This window comes from Equus caballus, chromosome 3, assembly GCF_041296265.1.
Source record: "Equus caballus isolate H_3958 breed thoroughbred chromosome 3, TB-T2T, whole genome shotgun sequence".
NCBI lineage: Eukaryota > Metazoa > Chordata > Mammalia > Perissodactyla > Equidae > Equus > Equus caballus.
This window is the reverse complement of record NC_091686.1, coordinates 32,723,313-32,738,049: the sequence shown is the minus strand read 5'-3', so window position 1 is coordinate 32,738,049 and position 14,737 is coordinate 32,723,313. Positions and strand designations below refer to the sequence as shown.

The window sequence follows — 14,737 nt, the reverse complement described above, 5'->3', positions numbered from 1 at the left end:
TGAGGACTCGAAGTCCCTCGTTCACTCGCTCAGACCCCCACTGGGGCTGCCAGTACGTCCAGAGTGCCTGCCCTGTGCTAGGGCCCACACCGCATGCCGAGGACACCGCGGCCAGCAGTGCGGACCTGGTCCCCACCCTCAGGGGGTCGCCTGCTGGTGAGGGGACAGACCTTCAGTCGTTGGCAGGCTGTGGGATACCAGGTGCGGTTCCAGACCTGCCAAGGGACATCTGCTCAGAGCTCTGAGAGTCAGGAGGAGTCGACTGGGCAAGGGTCGGGGAGAAGAAGGGACATTTCAGGGGAGGGAGCATCCTACGACTGTGCCCTCCTAGGGCCGCACCCGAGCCCAGAACCCGTACAGCAAGCGTTTCCTCCTGGTACCACTCGGCTCCCCGCTCCCATCAGGGCCTTACTCAAAGGCCGCCTTCTCAAAGAGCCTCCTCCTGCCGCTTGTCTGAAATCTCAGCCCCACCCCCACCCCTCACAGCCTCTATTCCGTTTTTTTCCCCTCCCCCCGCCCCAGCACTTGGACTCTAACAGCCGCAAGGGGCAAAGGGTTTCAACTGTCTCGTCCCCCTGCTGTGTTCGCAGAGCCTCGACCGGAGCCTGGCAAGTGGTAGGCAGTCGGTGGAGGCTGGGACTCCTGTGGAATCAGGCACAGGAAGTTGCTCTCCAAGCCATTAATCCCGGAGGAGGGGGTGGAAAGGCTCTAATTACTCTCCCTCTGAAGACCAAGGGGTCTCGGGCTGAGAAGGGAGAGCTGTGGGGGACAGGTGTCAGGGGCCTGACTTCACCACCCCTCACCCCTGAGCCCACACCTAAGGAACCCCCACCTCCAGCACCTGCCTTTTCCCACAGCTCCAGGTGACTCTGGTCACAGGCAGGCGTGGGGCTGCGGCCCCAGCTTAGCCTGCAGGATCTGTGGGTTCAAGGCCATCTTTAACTGCTGTACCTGCTTCCAGTGGGTGATACGAGGTAAGCCCCCTGAGCCCACCTCTCCTCCCAGAGCCCATGGGGTCCCTCCCACTAGCTTCCCACTACCTGCCCCCACCCACAACCATGACCAAATTCCTCGGGGCGGGCACCTCACCTGGCTGCCAGGGAAACTGTCCAAGTGGGCACACATTCTCTTTTTTAAGAAAACCCTTTTTATTTTGAAAAATTTCAAACACTTACCAAAGTAGAGAGAACACTATAAAGGACCTCCACATACCCATCGTTTAACTTCAACAATTACCAACCTTTTTCCATTATTGTTCCATCTCTACTCCCTACCCTCCCTCCGCCACCTTTTTATTTTCCCAGACTCTTTTTTTTTCTGGTGAGGAAGATTGGCCCTGAGCTAACATCCATGTCAATCTTCCTCTATTTTGTACGTGGGATGCCGCCACAGAATGGCTTGATGAGCGGTGCGTAGGTTGGCGCCCGGGATCCGGGCCGCAAACCCCAGGCCGCCAAAGCAGAGAATGCAAACTTCACCACCACGCCACCAGGGCGGCTCCTTCCTGGAATCTCTTAAAGGAAAGCTATTCTTCAGACTAATTGACTCATACTTTTCCAGGTGTCTCACTGACAGATAAGGGCTTTAAAAAACACAGTCATCCCGCTCCTGCATCTGTTAAAATTAGTAATAAGTTCTTAATATTATCTAACGCCCAGACTGTATTCAGTGTGCCGCTCTTATCTCACAGATATCTTGTCATGGTGGCATTTGTTCCAATTAGGATCTGTACAGGGTTCAGGCACCGCTTTAGGTTAATTCATCTCTTAAGTCTCTAGTCTTCCAACCGCTGGGGACTAGGGTCCCTGTGGTAGCAGCCGACGAACGTCCCCTGGGAATTTTTACAAAACACGCACACCTGGGCCCTACCTGGACCAATTTGGTCAGGATCCCTGGGGTGAGCCCGGGCCTGTGTGTTGACTTTATTCTTTTTTATTTATTATTTGTTGAGCTCCCCTGGCGAGCGAGGCATGCCACCGGGGCTGGGCACCATTGGAACATATGTAGCGGTTCTCACCCAGCTCGAGCTTCCTAGGAGAGGAAGAATGTGGAGCTGCATTCTTTCCACGCCTCATCTCAACCCTTGACAGTTGGGAGATCGCATCCTCCTGGGCCCGCTCTCCTCAGCGCCCGTCCCCTCCCGCGGCGCTCAGTTGCCCCAGACTCTCCAGGAACTGGCGGCTCCCCAGGCTTGGAGCAGGATTGCCCAGGAGTGGAGACAAGGGAGGACAGAGGTCAGAAGGCAGCGCTCACCGGCTGGGTGACCTGCGACTTCCCTGTGCTGTGGGCCCCACAGCTGGGAAACGAGAGGACAACCAGCTCCCTCAGAGGGCCGTGCTGAGCCGGTGGAGACACTGGCCATGTGCACGGCTGGAGTCCAGTCGGGGCTAGTTTTCCTGTCCACTCTGATACCCGGTGCCTGGCACAGAGTCGGTGCTCAAAGAGCGTTTGCTGAAATGAATGGAATCCCCATTTCTCCTTGTGGAAACCGGGGCCCAGAGACTGGCTGATCTGACAACCAGCGCCAAGCCTTCTGCCTGCTCAAGGCTTCTTTACCTTTACCCTTCTGGAACAAGAATGTGGGTGGCTGTGCCTACCATCCCTGGGGGCCTCCCCACACCTCTGCTGTCACCGTTATAGAGATGATTCGGAGCAGCCCGGCCCCATGGTTCCCTCAGGGAGGAACAAGGAGAGGGGTCCCTCGCAGCCTACCTGCCGTCCCCAGGTGGTGGAGGGGATTGGTACTTCCTGCCCCCTTCTGTCCTTCTATTTTGGGGCTTCATAATACATTTCCTGCCTGTCACTCTGGACTTAATATGGTCAGGGGAACCAAAAGATTGCCATATTTTTAGGGATGACTCAAAGGGAGAACACAGCTGGGACGCTGACTCTATTTCCTGTAACTCAGTTCTTTCCTGCATTCACCAAGGGAGCGTCATTGTCTTGCTCTGTGACTCAGTTTCCCCTTCTAAGCCTCAGGAAGGAGACAGAGCACAGGGTGTGGAGGCATTGGGCTTGTAAGATGGAGCTGGCATGACAGGCTTGTGACAGTGACATGAAAAACACTTGTCGGGGATTGCTTTTGTTCCTCTCGGCAAGCTGGGCCGGTGCCTGCAGGGCCCTCCTCCCCGTGGGAGGCCTCCTAGCACACCCATCTGGATAAAAGGCCTCTGCACCCACAGCGTGGGGAGCTGGGGAATTACTCCCAGCGGGGCGGCATCAAACACCCAAAACCGGCCAGCAGGCCAGGAGGCAAGTCTTAACACGCCCTCTTGGGCTGCACCCCCAGGTCCACCTCCAGAAGTGGGGTGCAAAAGCATTGCAGAAAACGCAAGGGCCAGACCCTAATTCCTGGGAAGCTGCCCTTTGATCACGATGGGGGGCCGCATTGCTAAAGTGTCCCCAGGGCCAGCGCAGGGCTGGGAGCTTGGGGATGGTGACAAGAGTGGAGCCTCCCACTTCTGGCTTCCCCTTTCCGCAGCTGGGCCACCGGCTATGGAGGAACGCCGCCCCCTTTTTCACCACGCAGGGCTGGGGTGCAAGGCCACAGGGAGCCTGGCACCCAGCCGCGGGGAGGGGCGCGCGGAGAGCCTCTGGGCCTCAGCCCAAACTTTCCCCATGTCCCTCCCACCCCCTCCCGGGCCAAGCAAGAGGAAACTGAGGCGGGCCGGAGCAGTCCGCGAGGCCGGAGGGGCGGGCGCCGGGCGCGCCCCTGGCAGGCTCCCCGGGGAGGCGGCGCCCGGCCGGTGCAATCCGGCGCCCGTGGGCGGGGCGGGGCTGCGGCGGGCACCGCCCCCGAGGGGCCGGGGCGGGGGCGGCGGGAGGCGTGCGCGCGGCGGCGGCGGCCGAGCGCCGGCCGGGGCGGAGCGGGACCCGGCGCACTGCCGGCCTGGGCCATGACCCCCGCTGCTCTCTCCTGCAGGTTAGCCGCCGCGGCCCCCCGAACCCGGCCGCCGCCGCCACCCGCGCCCGGGAGGGCCCCGCGCGCCCGGGGCGCGGCTCCGCAGTGAGCCCACCAGAAAGCGGTGAGTGCCCCGCGCCGCGCGCGCCCCGGTGGCCGGCGCGGCACTGCCCACCGCCCCTTCCAGAAGACGCCGCGCTTCCGAGACCGCAGCCCGGCAGAGCGGTGTCCACGCCCCGCATCTCCCGCGGCGCGAGGGGCGCGCCCCGGGCAGGGCAGGGGCGGCGAGGGACCCTCGCGGGCCCAGGCGTCCCCCCGACTTCTCGCAGACTTTTCTGCGGAGCTGCGGGCTTGGGGAAAGTTGGGGCCCTCTCTGGCCCTGTTGCAACTCACACCGGGCGGGTGTGGGTGTGTCCCGGCGCGTGGAAGCCTCTGGTACCCCACTCTCCAACGGACGCCCCACGCTGTCACGAGCTCCTTGGGAACGGCCCGGAGCGCCATTCCTGAAAGCTGGAAAGGAGCCCGGCCGGGGGTGGGGGCAGGAGGCCTCGAGAGGAACCATTTCCCCTCTATCGAGTATTTCAAAATATATTATTTATGAACCGCCTCACTTAGGGGCCCCCTTCGCTCCCAGGGCATCAAAGCAGGTTTGCAAACCGCAAAGGGCGACCAGTGTGAACGCACGCGTGACTTCTCCTGGCCGGCTGAGCTCAGCGGAACTGGGGGGAGGCGCTCATGAAAAGGAGGACCCGCAGCTCCGCGGGTGGGCGGGGTCCGGGCGGCGGGGACTTCTCTCCGACTCCCCTGGCTGTTAGGCTGATGGAACCGAGAGAAGTTTGTGCAAGCTGAGAATCTCGGAGGACGAGGGAGGAAGAGGAATTGAAAGGCAGCGGTGAAGGCACCTCTGAGATAGTGCCTCCTTTGTGAGACTAACACTCCATCTGACAGATGAGGAAACTGAGGCTCAGAGAGGCTCACCTGGGTTGGCAGGTTCTGGTTTCCTGCCCAGCCCCCGCGGGCACTTGGGGAGCTCCTGTCCCTGGCTGGGTTAACTCCAGAAAACACCCCCTCACCTGTCTCCCCTTACCTGTCCAGGCCACACCCACCTTGGGTTCTGTGTCCCCAGCCGTGGGGACTCATTCCTCTGGATGGGAGGGAGGAAGGGAGGTGGTGTATTTATGGAAAGACTTAATCCGTCTGCCAGCCGCAAGGAGGCTGAGAGCCCGGCCTGCCTAATCTCCTCCACCTGGAAGCCCCTCCCTTGCTGGCGGGGTGCGGCCTGGGGGGCCCTGAGCCCCAGGTGAGAGCACCTTTGAGAGGACATGGGCGCTTCTCCTCGGTGGACATGGAAGAGAGCAGTGACACTGAGCTTGTGGAGCCCTCGTGGCGTGCCAGAGCCTGCACTCGGGGCTGATGCCCACCACCTGCGCTGTCTGTTTTCATCCTCTGACCACATGCTGCTGTTATCCCCATTCTACAGAGGAGGACACAGAAGCTGGTAAAGGTGAGGCGACCGACCCAAGGTCACGGCGCGGTCAGTGGCAAGGCCAGGCCTTGAACCCCTAGCCCTCAGAGTGCGTTGCTCTTGATCACAGCAGAGGCTAGGCCAGGCCTCCCAAACCACCAAGTGCCTCCCCCGTTAACATATTAAGGTATAATGTACAACACTAAGATGTCCGCATCAGAAGGGCACACTCAGATCAGGAAACGGAACTTCCCCAGAAACCGCCTTGCAGCCGGTGGGTGCGTCTGTGTCTCTCACAGGTAGTAGGACATCGCACTTTTTCTTTGGTGCAAAGGACATATTAGTTGACTTTTCCTTTTGCTTTGGAAACCTGCAGGGGGTGAGCTGGCGAGCTCTCACTGCCGTGGGCTCCTAGTTTGTGGCTCCTGCCTTCAAGGCTGCTGTAAAAACAATTGCATATTTCTTAACTAACTCTGTGGTTAATTAACCATTAACCCGACTTCTAATAGCATTCCCCTTATTTATTTATTTATTTATTTATTTGAGGAAGATTAGCCCTGAGCTAACTGCTGCCAATCCTCCTCTTTTTGCTGAGGAAGACTGGCCCTGAGCTAATATCCGTGCTCATCTTGCTCTACTTTATATGTGGGATGCCTACCACAGCATGGCTTTTTGCCAAGCAGTGCCATGTCCGCACCCGGGATCCGAACTGGTGAACCCCGGGCCATTGAGAAGCGGAACGTGTGCGCTTAACCACTGCGCCACCGGGCCGGCCCCTCCCCTTATTTTTTTACTTTTTAAGAATTTTTTCTTTTTTTTTTTCTCCCCAAATCCCCCCAGTACATAGCTGTATATTTTAGTTGTGGGTCCCTCCAGCTGTGGCATGTGGGACGCCGCCTCAGCATGGCTTGATGAGCGGTGCCATGTCCGCACCCAGGATCCCAACCAGCAAACCCCAAGCCACTGAGAAGCAGAATGTGCACACTTAACTGCTGCGCCACTAGGCCGGCCCCTCCCCTTATTTTTAAACGAACGTTTTTATTGACATATATGTTCGGAAAGGTACACAAATCATAAGCGTTGAGCTTGATCACACAGAGGCACAGAGCGGGCAGTGGGCAAGGATTTTGCTCGAAGTTACATGGCCAATCTGTGCGAGGCCAGGGCTGGACCCCAGGTGGCCCAAGACCCTGCCTGGGGACAGAGAAGCAGGTGGGGATTTCAGTGGGCGCCCTACCCCTCCCCAGGCCCCATCCTCTTTCGCTTCCGGTTTGAGAGCCGCTGTGGACCAGGCAGCTGCCTGGCCTCCCCGAGAGCAGCTCGCAGGCTCCCACCAGTCCGTGAGCTAAAGCAAGGGAGATGCTCCTGTTTGCACTCTGTCCCAGGATGGGAGGCGTGTTAATGCTTGTCACATCTGTTCCCAGCACAGTCCCTTGGGCTGGAATTGCAGGAATTCTAATCCTGTTGCTAAAAGAGAGTGCCTTTTCTAAAGAAGGAAGAAAACCAAGATGTGCCACGTGCCTCCTAGGAGCCCGGCTGGCCCGCCCGTTTGTACCTTCCTCCCTGTGTTTGCACTGGGGCTCAGAGAGCGTGCCCAGACTCCGCCAGCCGGGAGGGGAACCTGATTCTATCCGTTCTTGTGGGTCCACCCACCTCAGCAAACTGTCACATTCCTCAGCTGTGGTTCTTGCCCCTGCCCTCTCCTCGGTCCTCAAGTGAGGTCTTGTTAGGGAGGTGAGGCGCGGTCCCATGGTGAGTCAGGACGTCCACGGGGTTATTCTGATTTCCTCTGGAAGGTGGCTCTCCAGGGACCAAGATCAGACTTCTAGCTTGACTGCCTTTCACTCACTTTCCCTCTCTGGTCCTCCTTGCCCTCATCTGGGAAACCAGGTGTTAGAAATAAGACAGCCAGATTTAGCAAATAAAAATACAGGACGCCCGGTTAAATTTGAATTGCAGATAAATGATGAATAATTTTTAGCCTAAATCTGTCCCATGCAGTAATTAGGCATCCTGTACTTTATCTGGCAGCCTGTCCACGGCCACTTCCAGCTCTAGATTTGCGTGATTCACTCCAGGAAAGGTTTTTCTCACACTCTGGAACCAACCTCCGTGAGCCACAGTAGTCGTACCCGAAGGGAATCAGCTGACTTTGGAGCCAGAGTTCTAGAAGCAGGGTCCCTCCGGGAGTGGTCCTCTGTCTGCGGCAGGCAGTGTTACATCTTAATTACGCTTTACTCTGTGTAAAGAACACATTCGTTTACTTTTCTTTTTGCATTGAAAACCCGTGGAAGGTTTGCTGGCGAGCACTTGCTGCTGTGGGCTGGTAGTCTGTGGCTCCTGTCTGCAAGGCTGTAAAAACAATGGCAGGCAAGCTTGTCCTTTCTTCTGGAGATGCTCATGGGTTTAGAGAGCACTGTTTTGTGTGCAGAGTGGCAGACATCTGTCTATTGGGCCACCGCTCAGAGGAGGGGGTGGATCCTTGCAACAAGAAGGAAGTTTTAGGGACTGGCCTGGTGGCATAGTGGTTAAGTTTGTGCACTCTGCCTTGGTGGCCCAGGGTTCATGGGTTCAGATCCTGGGTGAGGACCTACACCCTGGTCATCAAGCCACGCTGTGGTGGCGTCCCTCATACAAAACAGAAAGATCGACACAGATGTCAGCTCTGACAATCTTCCTCACCAAAAAAAAAAAAAAGTTTTTATCATTGCCCATCCTTGTCCCCAGAGAGGGTCCTGTTGTGGCCATTTGGTGGTAGAGAGATTTTCATGCCTGCTTGCAAGAGAGAACCTGTTCTGCTTCAAGCTGTTGTGCAAATAATTAACAATCTGATATTTCAAAGGGGACATAAACAGAGCCCAATTCATGATGAAAGGGACGTTTTTCACACTCCTGCAAATGTGTGAAGGAGAGAGACCGTTTACCCCTAAGCCAGCAGCGCTCGTGGGCCGACTGCGCTCCTGCCATCTTGCCGAGCTAAGCCCACCCCCCCATTCGGTGTTTTCTTTCCTCCCACTACGTCTTTATTTGCTCATTAGAAAAATGTGCATCTTTGCTTGTGACAGGTCCAAACAGTCTAGAACCGAGGCGTGTGGAATGGTACAGCCCCAAAGCGGCGTGGCGCGGCGGGCCCAGGCGTCAGCTTGGGCCTCCCAGAGCTGCAGCTTCCTGGCGCTTGACCATGTGGGGCTCTGTTCCCTCCTCTGTGCCACACGGTGGCAATAATGCTTCTCTCTTGGCATTGCTGGGGGTCGGTGGAGTCGTTTTTATAGTGAAATCCGCCCAGGGCTGGGCCTCTTAAAACATCAGCGAGACGCCTGTCCGCTGTGACTGTCGTGATGCCCCTGACGATGACGTTTCAGGGAAAAGCAGCCCCACTCCCCACAGGGGGGCTCTGTTGAGACGGAGGCAGAATCCTGCTTTAATTCCTCCTTTCCAACATCTCATCCCATTCTCGGGGGGCCCTCTCCCATAAAGCCTCAGCTCTTTGCAGGGGCCTGGCCCCCACCCACCTGGCAGCCCTGATGGCAGAGGGAGTGGCGTGGGTGGGCTGTGTCCATGCTCCCGAGTGAATCCCCTGAGAGCGCTTCCTCCCATCCAGCAGGCCACACAAATCGGGAACCATGTTGTAGGGGGGCTCCTGGGAGTCTTCAAATGCAGTACCCTCACAGGAGCACTCAGTGGGGATGCTACGGCAGTGACAGTGATGATGATGACGGTGATCGCTGTCCCAGGCCCTGTCCTGGAGGCTGGGGGCAGGATGTCTGTTTTACAGATGAGGACACGGATCCTGGCAGGGCAGCGCTTCACCACCTCAGACTCAGAGAAGGCAATGACCTGCCAAAGGTCACACAGCTCCTCCGGACTCCTGATTCTTCCTTGTTCCTTCGGCCACTCCCGGGCCTACTGCCTTTGTTCTGTCCCTGTCGGGAGGTGGGAGCATGGGGCCGAGAGTTATAGCATCGTGTGTTGGGATAAGAAAAGTCAGTGTGTGACGACTCTCCATTTGGGAATTTTGGAAACCTGAAATGGAATTGCTATATGTGGACATGACCCCTGGATGTGGCGTTTACCTGACCAGGGCGCAGCTTCTTGTCCCCCAGTGTCCCCTGAATCCAGGGCCTTGTCCTCTTTTTTCTCTTTCTCTCCTTCTTTCCTTCCTTCCTTCTTTCCCTGGGTGTTTTGAGATGGGTATTTTTAAAGTACAAGACAGCTTTGGGGACAAAACCTATCGATTCAGGACAGCTCTTCTGGGGTGGTGCTCCTGGCACCGCGTAACACAGAGCCTTCCTGGCCCGGAGCGCCGGCCCTGGAGCGCACCTGCAGCCATATCCCGGAAGTTCTAGGACAGCGGGATGTGACGTGGCGTGCCGCGGCTGGGGGCAGTGGCGTCGGGCACAGAGGCCGTGGCTCCTGTCGAGCTGCGCCGTCTCTCCCGGACATTGTCTTCTTTCCCTTGTTGACTTCTCTCGAAATAGTTTCAAACTTAGCAAAAAGTTGCAGGAACACCAAGTCCCCCGTCCGTCCTTCCCCGGGGACGAACATTGGCCACATTTGCTTCGTCATCTCTCTCTGTCCGTACACGTATGTGCGTGTTATGATTTTCTGGCTGAACTCTTTGAGAGTTGAGTTGCAAAAATGATGAGCTTGACCCCAAACACTTCAGTGTGTTTCCTAAGAGAAGGACCACCTCCTGCAAAACCCAGGACAGTGATCAAAACCGGAGAACTGGATGTCAGCCCCGTACTGTCACCTAATGGACAGTTGTCTTTCTTTTGCCCATTGTATTACTTTTTGCACAAACACCAAGGCAGGTCATGAACCCCATCTCCCGTGTCAACAGCAGGCAGACTCCTGTATCCCCTGGCTGTATCCCCCCCCGCGCCCCACACCACTCTGGTTGTTTTCCCGGAGTGTTTCCAGCAGAGTCCTGACGTGGTTCATCTGTGAGGCTCCAGGGTAAATCGTTTTTCAGACCCTGGGATGGCATGTATGTAAGATCTGTCAGGTGGGCTGTGACCGGCACTTAGCAGAGACAGACCGGAAGAGAGTCGACTGTAAGATCGGCATGCACTGTGCGCAGTGTGTCTGCACGGTTGTGATGTTAGGTGTGTTTCTCACAGTGGCCCTCGGGGGTCCTGGGGTTTATTTGTTGACGGTCCCGACCTCAGGGCTGCCGGACCACTCGGTGGGAGACCCAGCCTGGGGAGGGTTGAGGAGAGGGATGCAGGTAGGGTCTGTGCTACCACAGGTCTGCTGGGTTCGAATCCTCACCCTGTCACTTGCTGCCCATACGACCTTGTGCAAGTTAACAAACCTCTCTCTGCCTCAGTTTCCCCAGCTGTGAAGTGAGGACGGGAATGGTCCCAACCTCGCAGGGCTGTTGTGAGGATTAACTGACCGTGACTGTCCAGGGGCTCAGACCAGTGCTGGCCAAGCATTGATGGCTCAGGAAAGACACCCGTTGTCCCCACAGGCCTGGCCTAGGGCTCACTCTCTCCAGTTCCCCTGAAAAGGACACGCTCTCCTTGGTATCTCATCCTGCGCATTAGAATCTCCAGGGGAGCTCTTAAAAGTCCCAGTGCCAGGCCACACCCCAGGCAGTTCCCCCGCACCTCTGGGAATGGCACCAGGCGATTCTGATGTGCGGGAAGATGCGGTGCTCAGCGCATCATCAGCTGTCACAAGCATTACCTGGGTCTTGTCGAAATGCAGCTCCTGAGCCTGCGGGCAGGGTGGGGCCTGGGAGCCCGTATTTCTCACAACCTCCCAGTGGTGTCAATGCTGCTGGTCCAGGACCACCCAATGAGTAGTGAGGCCATGGAGAAAAGGCTGGAAACCACCACCTCCCTTCCCGCCGTCACTGTCATACGTAATAGCAGCAGCTGAATTTCTTGGACTTTTGTTGCGAGCCTGGCTCAGAGCGAAGCCCTTTTGCAAAAAGTCACTACCTCTCGCCGTGCAGACCTCGCTGCTGCTCAGTGAGGCTGCTGCGTGCATCAGCCCGGTTTTAAAGATGAGGGGAGCGAAGTCTTGGCAAGGTGAGGAACCTGCCTGCTGCCACGTGGCTGAGCCAGGCTCTGGTCCTGGCCCGGCAGCTCCAGCACCTGCTCCTGTGTGGGAAACGCTTCCTTTTGTACTCAGCTGTCCTGAATCTGTTCCCATCAGTGTCTGTCTGTCTCTCCTGCCCTCTCTCAGCATCTTTCTCTCTTCCCCGCTCCCCTCTTCCCAGGTGCCCCCCGGTCCGTCTCCTAACGGATGTCTCCAGGCCACCTCCTACCTGCCCACAAATCCAACTTGGCTAAAATTGAAGGCTTTATCCCGGCCCCTCCTCCAAACTGGCCCCTCCTGGGATCCCACCGTCTCCCAGGCCTGCGTGTCATCCTCACTTCCGGCTGCCACTCCCTCCTCTGCCCCGCCATCTTCAGTGTTCAGGCTCCAAATTTCTGGCTCAGAGCAGAGCTGCTCCGACCTTGACAAGCGCACCAATCCCCGGGGGCCTTGTTAAAATACTGATTCTGGCTCAGTGCTTCTGGGTGGGCCTGAGATGCTGCATTGCTAACAAGCCCCCAGGCATGCCGAGGCCACTGGTCCACCAGCACAACCAAGTCGTGTGGGCCTGGGGGTCCCCGACGTTGCCTAGTGGGCCCCTGGCCGGCACAGCCTCCTAGAATGCAGCCTTGTCCCTCGGTGCCCTCAGGATAACCTCTGAACTCCATAACCAGTCCCCACAGCTGCCAGGGTTCAGCTCATCTTTGGCCTCTCCTCGTTCTATCCCTGCCCTGACCCCCCACTCTCTGGTTCCACCCATGGGCCACGTCCTTCTTGTCCTCTGGGCCTTTACAGATTCTGTTCCTGAAACCTAGGAGGCTGTTCCCTGCTTGGCCCACTCCTGCCCCTCTTTAGGGACATGGGCTCCCAGGCTGGGGCAGGAACCCACCTCTGTCCTCCTGGCCTCTCTCTGCTTCCTCTGGGCTCACCACACCTCCATCAGGGCCAGTTTGCTGTCTATCTCCCCCACTTGTCTGAACAACCTATAGTCAGCCTAAATATACAGCCTAAAATAAACAACCTCAAGGCCCATTTGGCCTTGTGTTGGGTCCTCGGAGACCAGGTGCAGGGTGGGAAATGTGTAGGAAGTGTATTAGGGGACATGGGGAAGGGGCTGGGAGGTCTGACCCCAGGGATGAGGGAGGCAGGAAGCGTTGGAGGCATCCAAGGACGGTGTTGCTGAGCCAGAGTTGCCCATCGGGGTGCCTGCGTCTCCTGGCCTCATGCAGGACACAGGGACGATGGACTTAAGAGCGCAGGGCTGGACATCAGCCCCACACCTGGTGGGAGATCTGAGAGGCGCCTCTCCTGGCCACCCTCCCACCCCCGGCCTGGGCACATAGCTCCCTGTGAATGAAGGGATGAGCTCAGTGTCCCCCACCCAGAGACGCGAGGACCTCCCAACGTGGACACAATAACCTCTGCTTCCCCAGAGGGGCCTGCCGAGCCTCACTGGCCCCTGTGGGGTGGGCCCCAGCTGGGGATCAGGACAGTCTTGGGTTCTAATCCCAGCTCCACTCTCCTAGGAAGCTGGGTGGCCTCGGACAGCTGATGCCACCTCTCTGAGCCTTGATTTCCACATCTGTAAAATGGGGCAGTAATAGCACCGCACAGGGGTGTGGCTGAGGATCGAGTGTCGAGAGCACACAGGTGCCCAGTGCCTCAGCTGCCGCCGCTGTTCTGTTCATCAATTACTCAGAACCCGAAGGGCGCATCTCCCTGCAGGAAGGCGGTGGGGACGCTGGTTGGGACAACTTTAACACCCTTTCAGCTTAGTCTGTTAGGTCTCCCGAGAATCTGTACTTTAAAAGAAGGCAGTGTTGTATCACAGGGGCCCCCATGCAGTGGGCATAGGGCCACCCCGAGGCCCTGCCCGAGGATCCGTACAGCCCCGCATCCCTGGAGCCAGCCACCGTCTGCGGCCCCTGCAAGGAGAGGCCAGGTGGGCTTGGTTCCGCCTCGTCGGCGCCCGCCACGCCCTCACCTTCAGCTTCAGCGGCGCCGTGCTGCTGGGCCTCCGGTATATTTAGCTTTGAGGCCCTGAAAGTTTTTTCCGCCAGCACAGACGCATCTTTGAGCAAATTCAGCCCAGATGTAGGCAGCAGGCGCCGTGACCTCGGGCCGGCGGTTTCTCTCCCCCACTGCTTCCTGTTGTGCACCCGTCAGGGCCTGGGGGTGGGGGCCCGGCCACACGTGGCCAGCACAAAACAAGCCTCTCCTCTCTCCGCAGGCCTGCCGAGGCGCCGCCGACATGGGGCTGAAGCTGTCCTGCCTGAAAGGTAAGCCCGGTGGGCAGCTTTGCCCCACCAGCTCTTCAGGGGGCGGAGGGGGAGGGTGTAGGGGGAGGACTGAGGCTGGACAGAGTGGGAGGCTGGACCCTGAGACCCCGGCGTTGCTGCCCTGGAGAGGGAGGGGGCACCGCCACTTAAGGCAGCAGCTGTACACAGTAGGTGCCCTATAAATGCTTGCTCTGACTCTGAGTGCTCTTCCTGGCCTTCCCTCGCACCGGCACTTGAGTGATGTGGGAAAGTCACAGGCCCCTTGGACCTCGGTTTCCCCCTCAAGTGGACTGATCCCAGGCCGTGGACGGGAAAGGAGTGAGAGGCCCCTGCTGAGTGTGCCAGGCACACCCCAGGGGACGTTTGCTCTCCCCCCCGGCGGGCCTGTTATCACTGAGATAGAAGTCTGGCCTGCTGGGGTGCTGGGGAAGGTGGGCTGGGAGAGGAGAAAGGCCAGCAGGGAGAAAGTTCTAGAAGGACACAGAGTCACCGAGGGGTGTTGTAGCTGTTGGCAAAGGCAGCTCTAGACCTTTCTGTCTGGTGTCTGGATCACCCGGGGCACCTCAGATCAACGTGGCTCACACAGAGGCCTCTCCCCTTGAAGCCAATTATTCGGTGACAAAAGCTCCCCACCCGATGTGTCCCGGGCCTGAATCCGGGAGTGGCCCTGCCAGCCCCTCACCCACATGCAGCGTGCCACAGGGTGAAGGGCCATCCTCTGTCTGGCTGCTGGGATAGGTGAGCTCGGGGACTGCATCTGGTTGGCCCAGCCTAGGGCTTATGCCCGCCCCTTAGCCAGGGGGTGGGGCATCTTGATGGACAGCTCCTCTGAGGCTGCATGGAAATGGGGAGCAGTGGTTCCCCTGGAGAAAATCAGGGTGGTGTTCGCAAGGTGGGGATGAAACGCTGGAGAGGCACAGACAGCCGAGTCCCCTGCAGGGCCTGGTCCCTCAGGCTCCAGGCCGAGCCCACGGAGGAGGGAGGGAGGGGTCTGCGGAGCGAGCCTCCGGAGGGGTGAGGGCCGGTGGTTGGGTCCAGAGA

The 14,737-nt window shown here is 58.2% G+C and overlaps 1 protein-coding gene and 1 long non-coding RNA gene across 2 annotated transcripts in view; both read left to right on the top strand.

Annotated features, from left to right (window-relative positions):
• The first annotated feature begins 515 nt into the window (after positions 1-515).
• On the top strand, positions 516-2,803 carry LOC111772814 (uncharacterized). The gene is made up of 3 exons (XR_002806879.2): positions 516-615; positions 858-974; positions 1,952-2,803. It is a non-coding gene; the product is annotated as an uncharacterized lncRNA (long non-coding RNA).
• Positions 2,804-3,375: 572 nt separating this feature from the next.
• The window catches only part of C3H16orf74 (chromosome 3 C16orf74 homolog), a 32,981-nt gene continuing 21,619 nt past the window's right edge, over positions 3,376-14,737 (top strand). The window contains exons 1-3 of the mRNA XM_070262878.1: positions 3,376-3,436; positions 3,720-4,025; positions 13,648-13,696. Coding sequence (XP_070118979.1) covers positions 3,376-3,436; positions 3,720-4,025; positions 13,648-13,696 — 416 coding nt within the window. The remainder of the gene's footprint in view (positions 3,437-3,719; positions 4,026-13,647; positions 13,697-14,737) is intronic.